This window comes from Varroa destructor, unplaced genomic scaffold, assembly GCF_002443255.2.
Source record: "Varroa destructor unplaced genomic scaffold, Vdes_3.0 BEIS01000003.1, whole genome shotgun sequence".
Classification (NCBI taxonomy): Eukaryota; Metazoa; Arthropoda; class Arachnida; order Mesostigmata; family Varroidae; genus Varroa; species Varroa destructor.
Window position 1 is genome coordinate 27,542,497 of NW_019211456.1, and position 22,394 is coordinate 27,564,890.

The 22,394-nt window shown below is 39.8% G+C and overlaps 2 protein-coding genes across 3 annotated transcripts in view; one reads left to right on the forward strand and one right to left on the reverse strand.

The window, feature by feature from the left end:
• Positions 1-22,388, reverse strand: part of LOC111247040 (uncharacterized) — a 138,426-nt gene extending 116,038 nt beyond the window's left edge. For both annotated transcript variants that reach the window (XM_022797567.2, XM_086984914.1), the window contains exon 1: positions 16,944-22,388. In XM_022797567.2, the coding sequence (XP_022653302.2) occupies positions 16,944-17,766 (823 nt within the window). In that variant the 5' untranslated portion in view covers positions 17,767-22,388. The remainder of the gene's footprint in view (positions 1-16,943) is intronic.
• LOC111247041 (zinc finger BED domain-containing protein 4) lies at positions 1,349-11,486 on the forward strand. Its single transcript, XM_022797571.2, has 3 exons — positions 1,349-2,871; positions 9,004-9,371; positions 9,689-11,486. The coding sequence occupies exons 1-3, from the start codon at positions 2,599-2,601 to the stop codon at positions 11,073-11,075; spliced, it is 2,028 nt and encodes a 675-aa protein (XP_022653306.1). The 5' UTR covers positions 1,349-2,598; the 3' UTR covers positions 11,076-11,486.
• Positions 22,389-22,394: the final 6 nt, after the last annotated feature.

Sequence of the window (22,394 nt, forward strand, 5' to 3'; positions counted from 1 at the left end):
TGTTTGTTCTTCTTATATATTCTTATATATATATATACATATATATAAGAAATAAGAATGTATGCATGCGTTCAGTGTCAGATAGATATAAACGAAATCAAATCGTTGAATAGTGTATTGTTAATTTTTACTATAATTAAAAGGAACAATTTCTGACAATAATCTGGTAGATAATTATTGAAAAGAGAATCCTTTTTGACAGCAACATAGCCGGTCAATAACCAGGTGGACCGAGTTCTGTAAGAGGAATTATCAAAATGGGAAGATGTTTGAGGATAATTGTTCACGACTAGACGCCTCAATTACATGCCTCTAAGGCTGTAGTGGTAAAGTATTTGTCTGCTAGCCTTAAAAACCGGGAAAATAGCCTAGGTTCGAGACCGAGCTTCGACGTCTGGAAGCAACTTATAGCCTAAAGCAATGGCTAGCGGCAGTACTGGACGTGAAAATCGAAATATTTATTTAGATTATTAAATTACTCGAAACCTGCGTGTGGCTAATGGCTTTCGTTCTTTATTATGCTTAATTTGATTAAGTTAAAAAAAAGTTAGATAAATCATCATAAGACATCACTTGTTGCTAGAATGCTGTACGTCGTTGCAATATGACAGTTGAACCTTAATCTGAGATTTTAAAAAACTAATCTTTATTGAATTTTACATGTAAGAGCCCGCAAGGAACACATTTTGAATACAGTTTCCGTGTTAGAATGCAAAAAATCAATCATCATTTTCACAGTACTTGATCTGATCCTTTCCTTCATCACATACGCAGTGATTTGAGGAAATACGACAACTATATAGTGTATCCTATAAGGTGTTAGATTTGCCTTGCACTTTAAGGAAGTTGTGAAGTTCGCGCCTCGCCCAGAATCCTGTTGTCAAGGGCTTCTACACAATGAGCGCCTTATTCACAGCGCATGCCCGCACCAAACGGAGAATGTGTCTATTAAGCGTTCACTTCAAGCCCCTATTAGTTTTAGAACCGGCACCAGTTAACTGCGACGATGATACAAAATCAGTTTATCAATTTCCGTCTCTGAAAGCTGTCAACATCTCAAGGAGTTTTGCCTTCATTGTCATCGGCTAATTCTTGGGAGACCATAATTTACAAATGAAATACTTGTCATTGGTTAAAGGAGAGAACTCTAACAAGGTTTAGGGAGTGTAATTGTGATATGGGGTAGAGGAGATTAAAGCACAGTGGGCGCATCGAATAGTGCTTCGCTGGTCTGAGCTAATCTTTGTCTGGAAACCAGAGCTATTCGTTCTACCCTATATATATATATATGTATTTAGCTAGGAACTGATGACTCAAATAGCGATAGTTGCAATTTATATTCATTTACAATCTGATAAAGCAACATACTGAAACAACACAACCCGCTGCATTCTGCTGATTCTTATCATTAAATTCACTAAAAGTTAACTATCTGACAGCAGTATATGGTAACTAATGATAACAACTAGCTCCCTCGTGCTATTAATCAACCTTAACTACCACTTACCTAACAAAATTGGCAACACAATTATTTTCTAACTTTTCAAGCAATAAATAACCTGATTGTTCTAGCAGCCCACTGCCTATTTCAACCAGAGCGGGATCCTGCTCTATTCCATCATCTGAACGCTTTCGACAGCATCAAACTGTCCTTTCGACTTCAACTCGGTTACGATCGACCCTGACCGTCTACAGTTTCTCTCCAGCGTAGCCCTTAACGAATACACTAATTACCATCGTTCAACTTGTCGTATATCGCCATCATGCAACGTTTATACGCCTGCTATCGGGGGCTTGCTTTCCGTGTTGTTTGCTCCCGCTAGAGACGGAGTTGTTCGCTGCTCGGCTGCTAATGCCCCGGAGCCAGCAGCTGCCGCCGCTATAGCGCCAAAAGCAGATTGAGCGCAGCGCGATTCGGAGGAGGGAGAGGGGAAGGGCCTCTGGCATTGGAGCCGGCGGCGGCTGCACCCATCGGAGCGCATCCCGCTTCCTGGCGCTGCTGCAGCCGCTGTCTGAGACTGGCGGAAGGTCTGCCCACCACTGCTGAGTCTCGTAGTGAGTTCGTAGCGGTAGATCTGTGCTGTGTTCGATGCTGTGCTTTGTTGTTCGAGCAGCGGTCGCTCGATGTCTCCGTTTATGCCGTGCCGCAGCAGCCGATGTCGTCGCCACGGCAGACGCCGATCAGCTCATGCTGATCTGCCACCGATGCAGACACAGACTGATTCGGATAGCGACCGACGTACAGGACTGAGTATATGCATATGGTCTGACGTATGAAAGCCTCGTGCGCCTATGGGGAGATCTTGATTATTCGAGGATTGGACAGGCGCGAGAAGTGATGATAGCATTTTTTCCGTTTTGAGAGCGAAGACGAGATTGGCTGCCGCGGTTGCTAGCAAACACTTCTGCATCTGCGAGCCGCACTTATCCCGTTAGTGACGGTCGACAGTTTTACCCGCTCTTCAGTCAACGGGTCGTGGATCGAGCGCAGTCCCCATCAAGCCGTCGTCGTTGTTGTTGTTGGCGGCGACTTCGAAGATGCATTGATATTGTACCTGTCAAGAGAACATTTGCTTAGTAAGCGTACTGTTGTCTACTATGGGTGAGGAGATTCTGCCGGATATGCAGGCAGGACCGACGCAACCGGGCCCGATGTACGCTAACGTAATGGGAGGATCGTTAGCTGGTGTGAGCGGTGGACTCGTCGGTAGCTGGAGTCGGGTGGCGGGGGCCCGTGCGCCAATCTTCGAATGGTACGACGTCGAGTTGCCTCTGCCGGATGACGGGAACTTTCGGAGTACGTGCAAAATATGCAAGACGAGCATCTCCGCATCAAGACGGGCTACTTCGAACCTAATCTCGCATATGAAGGTAATTCGTAGCACTGCAAAACTATCATCTATGTATGATGTATGTTTAACAGTAAATTCGCATCTAGAAGAAAGTGAAAAGCAAAGAAAAAATGAAGCTGGGAAAGATCTTTTTGAACCCATACACCGTCGCGTTTTATTCTTTTGCAGATGCATGTTTAAGTTTAGGATTTAGCGGTGCCAAAGCTACTCATTTCGACTGGGCCTTAATTGGTACTTATTTTAACTGTGTTTCTAAGAAATCCGCTAGGATTTTGCGCTATTCAGTGGTGAAAATGTGTGCAGTTTTCTTTTAGCACGTGTGCACCTCTCGTTTAACAGCTACCGTTAAGGTGTCTATCTACAAACCTATTAAAGTCACAGCTGTTAACAATGTGGCTTTTTTTCTCTCGTCAAGCAACAATAATTAAAAGCAATTATATCAAATGTATTATACTACAGTTAATTTGATAAATAACTTTTACGACACGAGTTTTTAAGCACGCTGACGAAGCAAACAATGTTAATAGCATTGTAATTTTATGGTTGATTAAATTTTAATTCATATCGAACACCAAAGCTTTGTATTCTCTTGCTCTAAAGCAAAACGGGAAGCAAAACAACTGTAGATGTATTTATTTCGAATAGAAGGAAAAGTAGGTTCCACGACGTCGCCGCCATTAACTCATTGACCCTGTAATACATTGCTTTAATACGGTAACGGTTCAAAAATGAATCGCATAGTCCGCAAACCTTTGAGACTAAACAGGACATCGAGATATCAACGGTTAGGTGTAAGCTATTTACAGCTATCTGGACATCGATATATGAAATACGCCAATCTATAAATAATGGACGCTTCATTAGCAAATGTATATATGAATATCTATTGATAGGAATCCATTAACATATTCTTGTGTAAAAACCTTAACGGGCCAAAAATTCGACAAGCCAGTATCATCAATTTTGCGAAAGCTGCCCTTTTCTCCGTTATTCCACTTCGACGTAGCCGTAACGCGAGGACCACTTGCCTCTCAAATATAACCTCTGTACGGCAACGCTATAAAATTCATCTTGATCTGAAATAGTTCTTTTTTTGAAATGGATTTAATTGTGTGCCTCGACGCACCTTTGCTATAGGGAAAGTTAGTGGTAGCTCAAAGTAACACCGTTTACTGACCTTTCTAGTGGACGCTGTTTAGTTGGGGGTTTCTGAAAAATGGAGTTTCAATTTTATGCGCTTTTTGATAAAGAAAATCAAGTATGCACGCTATAAATAGATTCTTTTGATATTTATGGTGGTTCATTTTTCTCGAAAGCCCTGGGGCACGGCACTCGATGAATTGAGTAAACACCACTTTATATTTCCGCGGTTCTTTAGCCTTTCTGCCTTCAAACAATCGCCATATTTTTAGAATAATGGTAGTGCGCGAAGTGAAAAGGAGCTTTTAACCTTTGCCTCTTAAATTTTGTCAGTGTAACGCTTACAAAATATGATCTTTTATCTACCGATTTTTGCAGCTATCGCTGTTTATTTTCTTTATCAGTTTCATCCGCTGTGTCAATAACGTTGCTAGAATTATCTCAGTGGTCAATTGAAATGGACGAAAATCTAGCTTGTACGAAGTTTCTACGGTATTTTGGGCACTTGAACCTCGTCAAACATAGGATTGCCTACGCTGTTTCTATCACATACGGATTTCCCAAATCTTCGATGTGTTTATGATTATAGCGAACGAAAACCGCGGATGAGGTGACAACGATTTGAAGCAGCCCAGTACAAGCGCTCAAAAAGAGGCCCAGTTTTCCAACTGGTAATTGGTTTTTCTTTCAAGTAAATTTCAAAAAATGGAATTGTCTGGCATAGCTAAGTTTTTTCCCCAGTCGAAAGGACATTGCATTGGGTTGCGAGTATACCACGTGACAAGACTTTTGCCTACACAGGCCAGAGCGATATAGGGCTATATAAGTCGCTTCTTTTCGGATGCGCACTAATTTAACAAAGAAATTGAAAAAATCTGTCTGCTTTATCCTGTAAGACAACTTATGTGTATTTTTATCAAGGCAAACTAAGGCATCGTAATTTTATGCTCGTTGTCAATAACGTGCTACATGTAGTTGCTTTAAACAATTTTTACATAGAATTTTTGCTATATTGGCATTACGCGTCGGCAGATGAAACATTATCGCCGATCGACGCGTCAACCTACGGATAGTCATAGTCACAGTCATGCATAATCGAAGGTAGTCATTTTATCATAACGGTGGGTTACGTTTTTCGTATAGGCTATTTAATGTGTTTGCTTTGAATATACTCATATGCGTAAAATAACACATTACATGAAGACTTTGTGCGTAAGTCATCATAAACTAACTGCATTTACAAGCTATTTTTGTGTGCTCTAATTGTGTGAATGATTTCCGTTCAGATCTTATGATTTGGACGTGTCTTCAGCCGGCAAAAAGGCGAACGACTACTATTGGCCACTATGTCTGGGTTACATATAATGTCAGTTCATATTCCGCATAATCAAAGAAATAAACGTCCTGTGGACTCTCTCATGTGTGTTCAAACTAAGACGAAATGGGGCCGGCCTATTTCTATAGAATCTTAATAGTGCACTTTTAGTTGGGCTGCTAACGAATCTCAGCGACAGACAAGTTCTTAAAACTTTCTAGCGTTAGCAATCTCGCAGTCTGCATTGCCACAGAGATATGTGCTTCTTTCGTGAGCACCATGAATAAAAGCAGACTGAATTAAGCTTAAATTATCTGTTTTTTTGTTAATTGTATTCACAAGCGTAGGTATTCATTCTGACCTACGTGTCAACGCTTTAAAAATAGAACAGGCTTTGTCACTGGCCTATCTCTAACGAATGGATGACGTAACGATGTGATATTTTTCTACCATATGCATTATGACATTTATTTTTAGAAACATTTAAGTTTAATAGATTGCATGCGGATATAACACCGAGAAAAGTTTCTAGTCACCTTAAGGGTACCCTCCGTAGACCGGTCCCATCTGTAAAAAATTTACGACACATCTTATTTCACTGGGTTGTCCTAATAGTTATTATTGATGAATCACTTCTAATAAATCAACCGCTACTGCTTTGGTAGAAGTATACTTTTTTATTTATAAGAAGCCTTCCCTGTTCCGTCGAATAGCTCTAAGTAATATGCGTTGCAGCTTTTACAAATGGAGTCACCCGCAAAAATAACAGTTATAAAACTTATTTAATATAAAAATAGGCACCTGTTGATTCATACAAATAATGATTTGTTGATATTTTATTTAGGTCAACATTGCATGTGTTGACAAAATCATTTTCCACGGCAATTTATTACTCTTAATTAGTGTTCCAGGTGAGTGTTTATCCGTTTATCAGCATAGACCGTATTTTAGCAATTTAATAATATATACTTTTTATCCATGTCAATGTTGCAGCTTCGTAAACGTTTCAATATTATTTGATGAAAACCGCTTTGTTAATTAACAAGTACTATATATATTGCTAACTCGCCAGGCAATTAACAGCAGTCCCTTGATATAATCCCTAATAAAAAAAAAAAAAAAAAACACTCGGTTTTTTACTAAGTGGAACTTCTTAACACGGCTTTTATAATTAGCTGAGACCATTAGATGAGCATCATTTTACAGAAGTCCAATGAAATCTAGATTGTTAAACGTTTAGTATTCATAAAGCTTCCATTGCACAAACATATATGCCACCATGTATTTGGAAAGTAGCTACGAAATCAGAAAGTTAGCCCATAATTTTGAAACATGTCGCTCAGTCGACGACTATTTAACACATGGCACCTAGTAGTAACATCTACGGTCATTTGATGGCGTGAGCCATTGTTTTACAATTTTTTGCATATTTTATTTCTCTTCAGCATTCTAATGAATTTTAGATTTACCGCCAAAAAGTGAACGATCAGTTGGGCTGTCTTTAGGGTCGGATAAGTTGATCGCTGGTCTCACAAATATGGGTCCAATCCAAAAAAAGGAAGAAATGCATTTTGGTGTACGTTGACATTCAGTAGTATCATACAATGATAAACATCGCTGGCTAGGTAACTCTAAACCGTCTACTAACTTTTTCAGTGAAACTTGATTCTCTTCTATCCAAAAAATGTCCCTTCAGTTACTTAAATCCACTTTGAAGCTATCCACTTTAATCGCTGCCGCTCTACTGTTTCCACAAATATTGCTAGCCTTTTGGCAATTGATCCGATATACTTTATAATTCTGATAATTATTAGATTTAAAGGCGGCTGTAAAAATGTTTTTTGTCAGCGTGCATTCGATGAGAAGACGACTTTCTCGACTGAATCCTCGTCTCGCTCTATTACTTTACTATCAGCTGAAATTGGTTGGCCTTTTCGGGTTGAAACTCTGCAAGATCCTAAAGGTTCACCGTAAACGAATTTACTTATTCTTGGTATCATTATACAGGGTATTTCAACTAGAAATTGGAACCATGAGGTTGCGTTATTAATTTTCCCGCTTTAAAACTTACTTGATTACTTTGGAAAGAAGTTCATCAAATTATTGGATTATAACGGAAAGTATAGGAATATCAGAGTAGATCTAAGGCTTCGATGTAGTAAAAGCTGACGGAGCTAGGGAAACGTTGACCCAACCCTGAGTTCCGGGGAGTAATAACTTAATTTTTAAGTTGAGCGCCATAGCAGAATTCGATAAGTTGTTAATTATTTAACTGGATCGTTTGTTGATACCATAACAGATACTAAGATAGACGCTTGATAAGACGCTCTTCCAGATATCGTGTATTCCACCCATTATTTGCTTTCTCGACCAAGCATATCTAATTCTAATAATGGTCGATTAAATTGTACCTTGACATTGTTATGGTTACCTAATCGATTACGAGACTTAGTATCCCAATGAACGAATGTGGTTGGCTTCATCAGCTGGATTATTCGACGTCTTCAAAAGAGCAGTGTCCATCAAAACTGCTACGATCAGCGGTCGCTATTTAGAACATACTATAGTAAATAATCAATTACTTCTTGAGCTGAACCAAAAAGATCGATTGTATCGAGGAAATATACATTACGGTGCTAACTTTCTAACAGCTAAAGGTTTGTTTCAGCATTTCGCTACCGGTCGGTTGACGGCAAATGAAGGGCAGAATCTTAATTTCGTGCAGGTATTTTTAGGTCGCCGGTCATGCTAGACAATTTAAAACAACTATTTTGAAGCTTAAAAAAATTAAGCTACTATAACAACCGTATAATATGTGCAGCTTTTCGAATCAACCAACCCGAAACGGGTCGGTTTATTCGAAATTATAGTGATTATAGCCACCGTTTTAAGCCTAACTGCAGGTACTTACTTCCGAGACAATTTGTCTTATAAAAACACACATTCCCCAAAGTGACAATAGCCTAATCGCTTCTTTTCTCATTTATTTTTTAATTTTGACATTTCGCTAGAAATGATTTTGCCATTTTTTTTGCCATAGAAAAGCCATTTGAAAATGCTGCGTTTATTAACCTTCATCGTCTCTCAGGAGCGTGGCTTGAAATGTTGAAACATTTTATATAGATATTATATATTTTTTTATTCATATATGGTATAGTCTCAAGGTCCCCCACTGTTCATTATTCGGAACAACATCAGCCTGTAGCAACCGTGCAGAGTTTTCTTTTACCTGTGCTCATTTGCATAATATCCTATGCAGACTACAGTTCTGTATTTTCTTTTTTATTATGGAAACTGTCATCGATGAACAGTAAAAATTGTGTTGTAAAAAACATGAGATATACTCAAGTTTTAGGTGGTATTATTGGGTTTAGTAAAAAGATTTGTCACGTCCGTAAATTATTCACAGCCGTATGAGAACCCGATATTGGTTATACCCACGTTTGTATTCCGTTTGCGCTGTGGTTTTTTAACGTGTGCTACGATTATTCATGAGTTAAATTTGACTCCGCCAAAGTTAGAGAAGCTCAAACGAAACTTTTAACGAACGCCATCATAAAATAGAACTTGACGAATGAACCTGGAAAGCAATGCGTTCATAATGAACACTATTTGAAACAACAGATCAAGTCCCATATTGGTAGATATATTCTACAGACTTTATCTCATGATTTTGTTCGTGTTTTGTATTCGCAGAGGAAACACCCTGGTGTATATGCCGATAACGTCGGTCAGCGATATCAAATTAAGACCGAAAGGCCCGTTTCACAGAGTCATTCGCAAGGTGAAGGATGTTTTAGCAGTGATGGACCAAACGGAATTGAAGGCTCGGTTACATCCCATGGAAGCAGCAATGGAGTTCATGGACCAATTGTGGATACCCACTCGAGGGCTATCGGTGCCTTGGTAGATTTCCTCGCCAACTCTCTCACTGATCCGAAAATGGTCGACTCCACAGATTTTCGCCGCTTCGTTCACACCCTGAACCCCGGCTTCGACCTTCCATCGAGTCTCCATCTTAGTTACAGTTACTTGCCATCCAAAAGATGGGGCATACAACAAAGGTAGACTGTTGGGAAACGTTAAGTGAACGCCATTTTCTAGCTAATTACGAGAATTTGATGTAAGTTGGCCGCATTTCAAGCTTATTTAAGAATTGTTATAGCTCAACTTCATTTTCGATTGTTTCAACTTACGCTTGTTAGGTACCGTCAGTGTTGCCAACATCATGTTATCTAAGTTATCTATGTGGTGATATCTATGGGTGTGATTGACAGCATCAATTTATAATACGAATGGATGATTTCCCGTACGCCTTCCAGATACGTTACACGTGCGGAGTAACATTCGTTGAATCCTTTTGTGTTTTTTTTTACTTCAGAATGATGCAACTTCTACAGGAGGTAGAATACGTCGCCATCACACAAGACGTATGGACGAATGCATCCCACCAGAGCGTAGCATGTCTGTCGGCTCACTTCGTACACGACTGGAAGCTTAAAATGGTTTTTCTGGCGTCCAAGCATTTCACCCTACCTGATATCAAGACTAACTTAGCAGAGCTGTTCGAGGATACCATCTCATATTACAATTTATCCCAAAAAGTTTCCCACACGCTAACGAATAACGCTACCAAATTAGCGCGATCAGCGAAGACATCTCTACCAGGGTTTCTTTCTGAGGATCTTGAACTAACAGATTCACCATCCACAAGCCAAGAGGGAGCCTCTATCGACCTTAAAGATATGAATTCCGTATTTCTTGAAGGAATGGCATGCTTTGCAGAGGCGCTTGAAAGCTGCGTTATGACTGCGACGAAGGACAATTCTTTCCTCGAATCGGTACTCTGCAAAGTAAGTGCGGTTGTCGATTACATTCGAACGATCGTTTTCCCCAGTCCAGCGCTGGAGGAGCTGCGGGTGGTACTAGAGCGCGGCTACTCCACTTGGAACCTTCAGCTGCGAATTGTCCGGGCAATAGCTAATACAACTCACGAGCGACTGCAGAATGCTCTTTCCGGCGTCAAATCCCTAAGTCACGAGGACTATGCCGTTCTCACCGAACTCGTCGAGCTTCTTGAACCTTTTGAGGAAGCTTATAACCTGTACCGAGAAGGGCACAAAGTCACAGCTAGTTATGTCATCCCGTGCATACGAGGACTAAAAGTACACCTGCAGAATATTAAAACTGTCCATCTGGGCCCGGTCGTCGAGAAACTCAGTCAATTCATTCACACCAATTTAGCGAAGTACGAAGCCAATGAAACGTATGCGTTATGCTCGATTCTTGACCCGCGCTTCAAGTTGGCGTGGTGTCCTGAAGAAAGGCAGTGTAGCTTAATCACGTTACTATGTAGAAAGGCATCTGAACAACGTTTCCCTGAAACAGTTACCTCCTGTAATGCCATGTTATTTCAAGGTGAGGAGCGGAGGTCGAAATTGTTCCAATTTATGTCTCCGCAGACATCAAAAAAAGCCAACTCCGTGCATTCGGTAGAGGTAGGCAGCTATCTTGCGATGCCCTGTTTACCGGACAGTGCAGCGTGCTGTCCACTTGAATTCTGGAGGCAAAATCAAGGCCAGTTCCCCTCGTTGTGCCAGTTGGCACGATCTCTCATGAACATCCCGGCAGCCGCTACCCAGGTGTTACTCATGAGTCGCATTCAGAATACTGATACAGTGGCTAATTTAGCTGATCTAACACTCAACAGCTCGACATTCGAATCGCTAATGTTTATCAAAGTCAACAATGCTCTCATTCGACTGTAAGCGATCTCCTCAACACTATACATAGGATTAAGATAATACAGTATGAAACATACATCCATACATATATACACCCATACGTATATATAAAGGAGCAAGGCCGGTAAAAGTACACTGTGGACTTATTTGTGATAAGCTTAAGTCTAGATACGCAGGGTATATCCATCGCTGGTCACATCTTTGAGATATCATTGAATAAACTATCGAATACAATAATGAACGTACGTTCCATAAAAAAATCATGTTCACTACAGAGTCACTTCATATATAATATATAATTTCGTTAGCATTTGTAGGTCTCGAACGAAGTGCACAAATCCAAAACAATGGGTATTAGGCCTACAATGACTAACGGGAGTGCTGGAACAAACTAGGTTTACATATAATAAAGGTTTATGTAATTATTAAAGACAACTTCGAACATAAAGGGTCGACTGTCGCATTTGATGCTCGCTTTCGTGTTGCATGTTATGTAAATATCTAGATTTTTATTAACCTAATACGGTACTTTACTACCGATGGCAGAGAGGAAAAGCTGTATACTGACCTCAATGGCTAGAAATGATGCAGCAGACACGAGTTTCCTGTTTACATACAATTATTAAGCTAAATTACGTAGTCAACGAAATCTGACCGTTAAAACACGTGAGAGTGCTGAATACCATTGGATGGAAGGTGCGGTATATCTAAAAAAAAACAGTTAATACTTACCTAGTTATGTACAATACAAGTAGAAATAGGCTACTGAGATTGAAACGTGTATGAAGTCAATAACCGTAGTAAATAAGTGGTCTGTTCTTTATTCCAATGCTCTCATTCGGCTTCGCGTTTTTTTTCATATTCACTTGTTTGACACATTTTTGACGACAAATAAAAACTGCAGGTTTTACGAAAGGACCATTGGGCAGAATCGCTAAATTATCTATCTTATAGATGATGAATGAATATTACTCTTTCCAGTGACCCAAGCAAAATATAAACGCTCAACTGTAACTATTAATTCATCAGATTCAATTCTCTTGAACAAATTTTTGTCCTGGATCGGTAAGTTTGATTGAAAGCCTTCATTAAAGCTCTACTGATTGAATTATGTCTAAGTTATCAGTTTAATTCATTTTTATCGGGTAATGATATTTACAATATAATATATATAAGGCTTAGTTTTTCTTAGAACTGCTGTAAAACCTTAAATATTTTAATTACGTAACTAGCCATATTCGCAACGCCTGTGTTAGTCTATTCCCTTCTTTCACCTTGCATAATATTATGTTATTTTCGACCCTGTTTTTAGTCGTTATCGTATAGCATAATAGTAACTAAAGCTAGTCGAAATAAGACCATATAATCAATTTTTAGTGTTTCTTACACAGTGTCATTGCTTGCTGTTTAAGTTTGTTTTGACGAAAAGATATATCGCCATGTGCTAAAGGCTGGCGACGCGCCAAATTTTGAATACGAGCATAGACATGCGCCGTTTGCTGTCTGTCCTAAAACCCAGTTGATTAGTGTTTTTGCTGGGCCAATTCACAGAAAAAAACGTGCGTCACTTTGTTCTTCTGACAAAATCTTACACGGGAATTGGTTTGGTCTGCACGAAAATGTATACGGTATAGGCAAGAAAGAAATATTCCTTATATCATCCGCCAGTAATAGTCGTGCTTTCCAAACATTCTAGTTTGGCATATTTGTTCATTCCAAGTAGCAGAGACCTATCGCATCATATTTTTACAAGAGTTCTAAGACAAGCGCACTCTTATATTGACTTAATTAAGTTAAAATCTGCTAACTGACCTATTGTAATATATAATCAAAGTACGGTAAAATAAATTTTATTTAGAATATAAAAGCTAAGCCTGCGGCACGGTAGCAACGTTCTTTTAGATCCCCCGAACTGTTCATATACCTTTGTGGCGCTGTACTAATACCATATCAGTGAGTATCTTGATTATCATGGATCCATTGAAAATGATTATCCATTTTGAACGATAACCTCATTCGTCCAAAAGATATCAGTCGGAACGTATCGACAATATAGTAATTGTTATTTTGTGTTGTGATCGCTGGCAGCTAGAAATGCTGTTGCATTGTCATTATGATGGCAGCTGGTACTTCGTGATTTCAAGTTGAGTCGTCTCAACGAACGAAAGAAACGAGAAAAAGTAGCAACTGAAAAACGAATCAATGAATAAACAGGTCTTGATAAATTCTATACCTAATCAACGCCTTCGATTCGACCAGATGTGTTACTCTGCCGCATCCCACGAATTGGGCCATTTAGTTCTGTCGTTACGAATGTCCGTCGCAACGTTTGCTCCCAGAGCGGAGACAGATGATTGCGTTAATGGCAGCTGCTCTTACCAAAGATAAGAATCTCCCTTCTTAAATATTGTATGATATGGCCACGAAAGGCCGGTGACGCTAATGCACGATATAGATGTGATACAACACGAGTGTTTTTACTACAGACGCCCGTATCAAACTTACGAGTCATCGAAGGTGCTCCAATGTTCGATGCAGATTAACTGTAATTGATTTATTCCCAACAGTGATTGATGAAGCACGATAAACTATTCCAACAGAAAATTATCTAATCAAATAAAACTCTTAATAGTTTTTTTTTTTTTTTTTTTTACTGAACGCTCTTCTCTCAAATAGTTAAACATTAAAACTAAATTACTGATCCATAGATATGTGCTAATAGTATCTAATCATACCGGTATATGCCTTTTCGATTAGTTGTATTTGCAAACACTGGACGTATGAGCAACGCTTGTCAACCGAGAAAAACTCATAACGACCTATTACAGTTCTGTTAAAACGAACACTTCAGAGAGAGCTAACTTTGTCGCGATTCTCTCTCGTCTAAAAATATGTCAACTATAGCTAAATAATAAGCTACGCCAGAGGGGAGGACCTCGGTCCTCTCTCTTCAGGTCAAATCTAAGATCCTACCTGGCCTGGAAGTGCGGAACTCATTTCATTACACAAGGTCCGATTAAGCGTTCTGTTTTCTGCCCTGAGCATTTCTCAAAATTTTAACGCCCTTTTAATAATAACAATAGTTGGTATTTTACACTAATTATGTTGCTATTGTGGCTGTAAGATATGTATGATATTAAAACGTGTACGCATGTATACATGGTTTTATAATGTGCTAGACATTCGAACATGCCCACAAATTTAGAAATCGGACCGAGTCAGCATGGTATTAACATCACTTACTTATTATGAAGCATTACCATTTTACGAAGCAATACCATTTTACTAAAACATCGTTTAGAGTACTGTGATATCAAACGGTAATAATTGTCTAATTATGGTTACATGAGTTCCATATCACATATAAGCTATCTGATATAACCGTAGTATAAAGACGCGCTGGACAGCTGAAGGCAGTGATGCGTATCCCTATGGAAAATAGCAATTAGGTTACGTGTGCTGCACCAAATTAGCGCTTGATATAACACGCTTTAACGCATTTGATTTAGACAAAGTTTGTCGAGCATCTGGCATGCAATACCTGACCATATTCAACGAACTTACTTGTAGGTGTTCTTTAATTACTTTTGTGTGAGGAACTTATTGCCAAATATTGTTCCATTTTGGATGATATGCCTTTGAACCCCGTCCATAGGTAAGGTGGCCGACCAGACAGAGCTAATTTGTCACTTCAGTACGGTTAACACATTTTAGACTAAGAGCAACCGCGCATGCCAGTCGATGCATGTATGTTTCCATATGGTGACACCCTTTTCGAGAACATCCACTGGGGTTGGGTATTTCTGTATAAACCGAACTTTAGACTTGTGTTACGCTTGCATCAGTTATAGCAGTCGTGGCGTTCCAAACGTTTGAATTCTTTGTTTAAAGAAAAACCCTTTCTTGCAGGCGCGAGAGAATCGTGACAGAATTTGATCTAATCTATCCAGGGTTTAGGCAATTTCATAAAGCGAATTACTGATTTCGTCTTTTCGTAGTTGACCTGATTACAGAAAGTCAACCTTAATATTTAATTCCTCGAAAAAAAATCCCCAGAAGGAAGTACAATGATCAATTAACATGCACAGACACGCTTTGTTTGTCCAAAAATTTTTTGCGTAACGGATGTGCACCATGTAAACACGAGTAAGAAATATTTCGCCTACTGATAAACTATTTTTCCTACAAATACAATCAGCGAGAATAGTAGAAATTATTGCGCAGAAGTCTGCGGTTTTCAAAGACGAGAGCTTGGATTTCGGGACGGTTCGTTAACCGTTGCTAAGACTATATTGCCGAGAGTTCTCATTAGTAAAGGTCTAAAGCACATTTTCTTTCGTTCTGATATTGTTTTGATCTAGGCAAGCCATTTTCTGTACCTTTTATTTTAGGTAGGCAGCTCGTTTTGTACTGCCTTTTTAGCAGAATATGATCGAACAACGCACGTCAGTTCTGGTGGTCACAACAAGTGGTATTTTTCTCTACCACACAGCAGTTAATGAACGAAGTTTAGCCATAGCCTAAACGTTTCTATATACACAGGCTAATTTTCAATCAGGTGAGCCATACCGTTTTGGGTCCTTAACGTAAATCAATATTGGGCAAAGCAACTCTCGACATATAGGAAAAAAGAAAAAACAAAACAGCTTCTCCGGTCACATATTTGGAAGATAAAGAAAGAGACGTCCTGTCAATAATTAAATAACTCTGCAAGATATGTACCAAGTAATCTCGAAAATCTCACGCAAATTTAATGAAGCCATAATATAACCTTGCTAAGCTTAATTTTGCATTAATAAACCTATTACTACATAGAATATTTCTAACAAAGTATTTCTTTGTTGCATAGATTCAACATACCTACATATTGAAAGCTGCCTGGTTGCGTATTTTAAACAATTCCACAGCAAATGTCAAACTCGTGTAATTGGGTTCGAAAGCAATTAGAACAGTCACCAGATTTGAGCAATTAAAATGAAGGCTTTTAAAAACACAATAGTTCAGATCTGAAATTGTCCTTGAAGCTTTATTTACGCAACACACGAAGTGATCTTAACTGGGCTGCCAAAAGCTTCATGCAAAAAGGACGACCTCGGTTCAACAACTTACCACATAGTATTTCAATGTGTCATGAGTGCGCTGACTGATCGCTCTCATATTCAATAAAATTGTAGGACCTGACCAAGAACATCTAAAATCCGTTCAGTGGACCAACGTCAGGGCTCTTCTAGCATCAAGCTGTCAACTACTTCTCTTGACAACCTCGATGGTACTTTGTGGAGCCATGCGACCAGTGAGATTCATATGTCTTTTTATACCTTTATGTACGTAGAGTACAACTCACCAATCCATACTTAACTAGCGTTAAGGGTAACAGTGATGGGTAAAAGTGGAACAAAAATGCCACTTCCAGTTGCCAACGTACGGCGTCGACAGCTTTTTATGAGGTTGTTGTGACGAACGGAAAGTAAACACGACTACAAAAAATTCGACTATACGTTTATGTCACCTGTTAAATTAAATGAAGCGTAGAATAAATAGGTTATATAAACGATTAATCAGCTTGGAAATTTGATCTAGTTTCCGTCAAATGCTTTACTAATGGCATGCTTCATGCTAAACTTAAAATGATCATTTAGTTAAAAATTATAAAGAGCTTTACACTACAACCTGAGCGGGTGACCTAAAATTACAATGTGCATTTTTCGAAAATACGAATTCAGAACTATTCTGGACCCAGACAATCGTTCTCCTCTATAGCTCTCTAATCACCTCAAATGCTCTCACTTCTAAACATATTTCGAAAAACCTGTCTGCCACATAGACCTTAACCTACCGAGATAGTCTCTTGCCTAATTATATGTTTGGAGTCTTGAAACCACTCTGACTTACACTTAAGATCAAGCTGGTTTGCTGTGAACTTCTGAACCGAGATATTCATGTTCGAAAATGACGAAGAGAAGGAAGAAGTCGACCCATTGTCACTATCCCAGTTCGAGAAGCGTCTTTTTCGTTCTTTGAAACCGCTGAGATGATCATTAATATGACGTAGAAGCTCACCAACAATCGCCAATGAACCCTGGCGGCCAACGTCACACGAACGAATGTTCCTCAGAACTTTCCGTCCACTGAAAGTGTAATTCGATGCAATTGGAATAGGTGGTAACGGGAATGGTTTATTGGTGGGAATTGTTTTCGCGACCACCCGCGCATTAATCGGCTCTTCATTAAACAAATCTGATATGGCTACGAGTTCTTCGGAACTCTGTCGTCGATACACTTTTTTACTTTGAGGATTCTCAAGTTGCAGTTCATAAAACAACGATATAGCGTCCTCATCATAACACGTGTCTGTGCAGCATCGACACATATCGGAGCTCGCTCGACCAGCATTGCGGCTTGCGCAGCGGCCCAAGTTATTCGAATTTGAGTTGTTCGAACAAGAGTTGGAATCGTCATCGGATGACGTCGAGTTTAGGCTTACACATCTCAGGTCGATAGGGTCCGGCGTTGTTAGCGATGAAGGCACATCTGAATAGGTCCAGTTCACTCGCGAACGGAACGTCCTTCCACTTGAGTCATTGCACTCTTCACCGCACTTCACCATTACGCATGCCGCTGACGAAACAATTGTCAAACTCGCTCTGGACATTGGCGGCATTAACCCGCAGTCGTTGTGACTGTCGTACATACGCGCGTTGCCTGAGAGGTCCATGGCCTATCAAAATGCCTGGCGCATGCGCTTTGAGCTGATTAGAGCTACAATCACATCCACAATTTCTACTATTGCTGAAATAGTAGTACGGAGAGACGAACGGCCACCGTTACTAAAACTATATATATGATCTGTTCGCACTCGACGGCGATGGTACCCGCAGAAGCGGTGCAATAACAGCGGATCGCTCGCTCCGAAACAAATTCAGCGTCGGACCCATGTCTAAACGCAGACGATTAGGCTATCAGAAGGCTAGAAGGTACTTCACGTACAACATCATTAGCTTAGCGGTAACGGTGAGGCCTACAGCTCTAAGAACATCAACAACGCCAATAACGATGGCGCGGCACAAATAGCAGCAGAAGTATTGTTGCAAGCGGCGGACACTTTGATGGTTACAGACGATGACCCGAAAACAAGCCGTAACATTTGGTAAAAATTTCGCCTCTTACCCACAGCAATCGGACGCCCTGGGTGTACACACAACACCTACACACAAATAGACACACGTTTACGAACTTTCTATTCTGTCTGTGGTAGAGCCCGTTCGCATCGACATTTATCAAAGTCTCCCCGCCAGAACACACTGGACGCACATGACCGTGACATCCTTCCGGAATTTAGCCTAACTTCTGCCTCTCTACCGTAATCTCGGGCCACCTGTCCGCCGTCGCCGGACGATTTACTGCCGAGCTTGTATCAGCGTCCACTGCACGGCGCGGGGTAGTAGGACTGTTCCTGCTACAGCGACAGATGCTATACTATATTTTTGGTGGTTTCTGTTCCACCACCAGTTTCGCTCAACTCCAATGCCACTTGAGTCACTTTACTATTCAACTAGTGCTTTGCACCGTTGGAGTCTTGCTGTCAACACGAATTGGAGAGGGAACTACTGCCACTTCAGAGTGTTGGTGTGTCATGTCAGATGCCGCTGCTGATACACGAATTGTGGTACAAGTCATTGACAGGCTATAGGCCACACTGCGGCTCTCCAAAGAAGCCCAACAGCTGGTTTGCTCCTAATAGCGGTAATGGCCCCTACGTTTACTCCGGCGAACTAAGATCTTGCTTGCGCTAGACTGCTGTAACAGGTTGCCGATGTTCAATAGTGCATCTAATACATGAACAGATTACGGTTTGTGCGTTCCATTTTTTTGGTCTGAAATGAATCTATTTCTGCCGCCGTGTATCTTGTGCTTAGCTGCTAGTCAATAAGGTTCGCATCCTTACACCGCCACAATAAACAATTCCATTTCCCTGCTACCCTATTTTTTGCTACCTATTTAGATGCCTTCTGGTGAACCAGGCGAAATCATTCTGGTTGCACAAATTCGTTACTATATTTACATATGGATGGACATGCCAGTGTAGGAGCTATAGAGTAACCTTGTTATGGTAACGTCGAGCAAATGGGCTGGATGTCCTAGTTGGCTCAAAAGCCGTTAAAGGAGGCACAAGTTTAGTAATTCACGGCCTCTATTAATGTTCTCACACGTACTAGTTCCTAGCCCTTTTTTCACCTACACTAGAAACCTGAATAGCCATCTTGAAAGTCGTACTTTCTGACACTTGTGAAACAGTAGAAACTAGTTCGCGTAGAGTGACAGAGCGCATGGTTCAGAAATCCGCCGTTTAACACTGCTATTTATTGCTTCCCTACGTTACGTTTGTTGAGTTTTACGAACAAATTGAGCACTTCGCATAATTTTTCGTCAAACAAATCGCAGGTTCCATCTCCTCATAGTTCTTCCTATAGTTCTAGCGTATTTAGCAGAAATGTGCAAACAGAAAAGCACTCAAGAGTGCCGAAGAAATGCGCAGTTACATTTTCTTATTGTATATAAATTTCCTATCTCACGTAACGCTGCACCGATTATCTATAGCTTATAATTTCAAGTAACTATGGGCACACACAGAAATTCCTGGCATGAACTATTGCTCCTAAGGTAACACCATTACACGGTATGTTTGTATATTGATTTCCATCTATTTTATTTAGGCTCGAGCATTTTTACATACATAGAGATGATAATACATAAAGAAGGTAAAAGCATGTTGAATCGTAAATAAGACGAAACTTTTTTCTCTTGAGAAACACGGAAAAGCAGTAATACCGATTCTCTAGCGTCGCTTCGCGCAACAACAAATGTGTTTACCATCACAGTACAATCTTAATTGGACAACACTCAGGTATACGAGAGTGATCAGTTAAAATGAACGAATGTATTGTATATTAACCAAAGGATTAATCACAGTACAGAATTTAAGATGCGGCGCTCAGTCGATCTAGCTAGTTGTACTACGGCGAGTACGGCATATTTTTCAGCTCGTAGGCTCGATTTAGGGATCGATAATAAATATAGGTTTAATGCTAGTATGTTAACCCTACGAACATGGATGCCGGTGCGCCTCAAAGCACCGAAATCCTGAGTTCTCCACATATAGGCAGCTTCATACGTACCTTCGCTTACATTAGTATGTTTAGCAGGGGATACAGATGGTACACTTGTATGTCCGAAGAGAATGAGTGTCTGTCCCTGGTTTACATATGGGAATAACCTTAATATCGTCCTTCCGTTGTAAGACACTTCGTAAGGAACTGTTTTGTTTGCTATCATACTAGTAATTTCTCTTTACTTTGCTTATTACAAACCTTCATCAGTTATCTTAATTTTTTTTTATTGATGGCTCCGCAATGACTCCCTTTATATCTTGTCCTGCGTTTACCTCTTGAGCAGAACACCGCCATCATGTTAACCAGCGCTTGTTTACTTTTTTGGAGGCATTGTATCAATTGTGTGGCTTCCAGCATGAAACGAACCGGATTTGTCTACACACGGACTCCAGCCCGGGTCACAACGTGTCCTTTAGCTTAGCCGTTAAATACAGAGGCTAATGCTGTATACCTCGTGCAAATCACCGATGAAAATTCAAGCATTGTTTGCGAAAATTTCGTAGACGGTTGACGAAGCGATATTTTTTAAGCAAAAAAAATTAGCTCATGCCAGTAATATTAACTTAATAAGATGAACTTTCAAAGAGTGCCTTGCTCACAACCAAATTTTTGGAACTCATGCCGGCAAACGCTATAATAAATCTACCCCCAGTCGTTAGTTATTTACGACTTCATCCAAAACAATTGAGGTTTCTCTTTTCTTTTTTGCTGGTACCGGACGATACATAAGACCTACTCGATATATGACGTACACAAAACTCCTCATTAGGCTTACGTAGGGCTTGGATCCAATAAACGTCAATTCAGGGAGTTCGGGGTTTAAAAGAAGAACGACTCTAGCATTTACTAGACCTACAATATTGGAGGCCTAGTAGAAACACAAACCGCATCATGACTATGATTACCAACCGTTATATAATTGCTTAGATTTAATCGGCAACAAATGGAGCACACTAACCACGTAATAATTTTATTTAATCATGCTTCCTTGATTAGTTCTATTGTTACAATGATAAACGTTGGTTAATTTATGATTGGTTCATTCATGTATTACCTTGCCTATTTTTCTATGATCGCCGTGCTTACGATATGGATATACATAAAGTCCATATGTACTCGAGGCAGGTCATCAACCTTCATAGTGTTAAATTCCCTATGATCATCAATCAATATAACGTAACGTCACGATCATCTTAGAGCTTCTTTTTATTTCACTTGTAGCGCCAATAGTAACAATAGAGTACTAAGAGTAGCATTCACAGTAGAAAAAATGCAGCTCGGGAGCTTCATGCCGGAGCTTCGTTAACGCGGCCCTCATCTAGAAATCCATTAAGAAACGTCACACGATACAGACGATCCGAGACATGAGACACACTAAACCCTAATGTTACACTGTTAGAAATGAATCCACTGCGAACATTACCATGTCCCACAATCTTGCTAACGTGTGCCATAACAGAAATTACATATTGAACCGATGTCAAAAGTGCTAATGGGCGTGATAATTGTTACCAACCTACAGCTTTCTCATATAATTTTATTTGACTTAGGTCTGTTAAGATATAAAACATCTTGGTTTGTCTTCATACATTTATATTGTTTTACAGCATTCACAGTATAAGCCGGGGCTCTTTCCCTTTAGGCTCACGCTATAACGAGCTAGCACACACACGTACAGATGCATAGATAAAATAATAACGAAATTATGGTTTTGCATTGACCATGAGACTCCGTCACGCTAACGATTCTCACGATCGTCGTATATCGTGGATATTATTTTAAAACATAAATAATACCAAACACCTCAACAATGGACCAATTTAGACGCTCGCGGTGTTCCATTATCCTTTTATTATTCATTATATTATATTATTATAGAGGTCCATTATTTCGCATAGATATGCTGCCTTGCTTTAACGTGTTATTCCTCTATACATCGATCTAAATCTACTAACGACGATGAGTATTTTAACGTTAGTAACGTTACAATTCAAAAAACTGACTTTCTCAGTCTATATCATGTTACCGGGATAAACCCATACGGACTTTCACGTCTTACTAACTTCAGTAGGACGTAATAGAAACTCTTACCAGTTACTATTGTTACTTTCTTGTTTTTATCATATATATATGGAAGAAGTTATATATAACTATATATATATATATATATAAC

Coding starts and splice junctions, on each gene's coding strand:
- LOC111247041 (XM_022797571.2), top strand. CDS start 2,599: ATGGGTGAGGAGATTCTGCCGGATATGCAGGCAGGACCGACGCAACCG. Junction 2,872..9,003: donor ACCTAATCTCGCATATGAAG/GTAATTCGTAGC, acceptor TTGTATTCGCAG/AGGAAACACCCTGGTGTATA. Junction 9,372..9,688: donor AGATGGGGCATACAACAAAG/GTAGACTGTTGG, acceptor TTTTTACTTCAG/AATGATGCAACTTCTACAGG.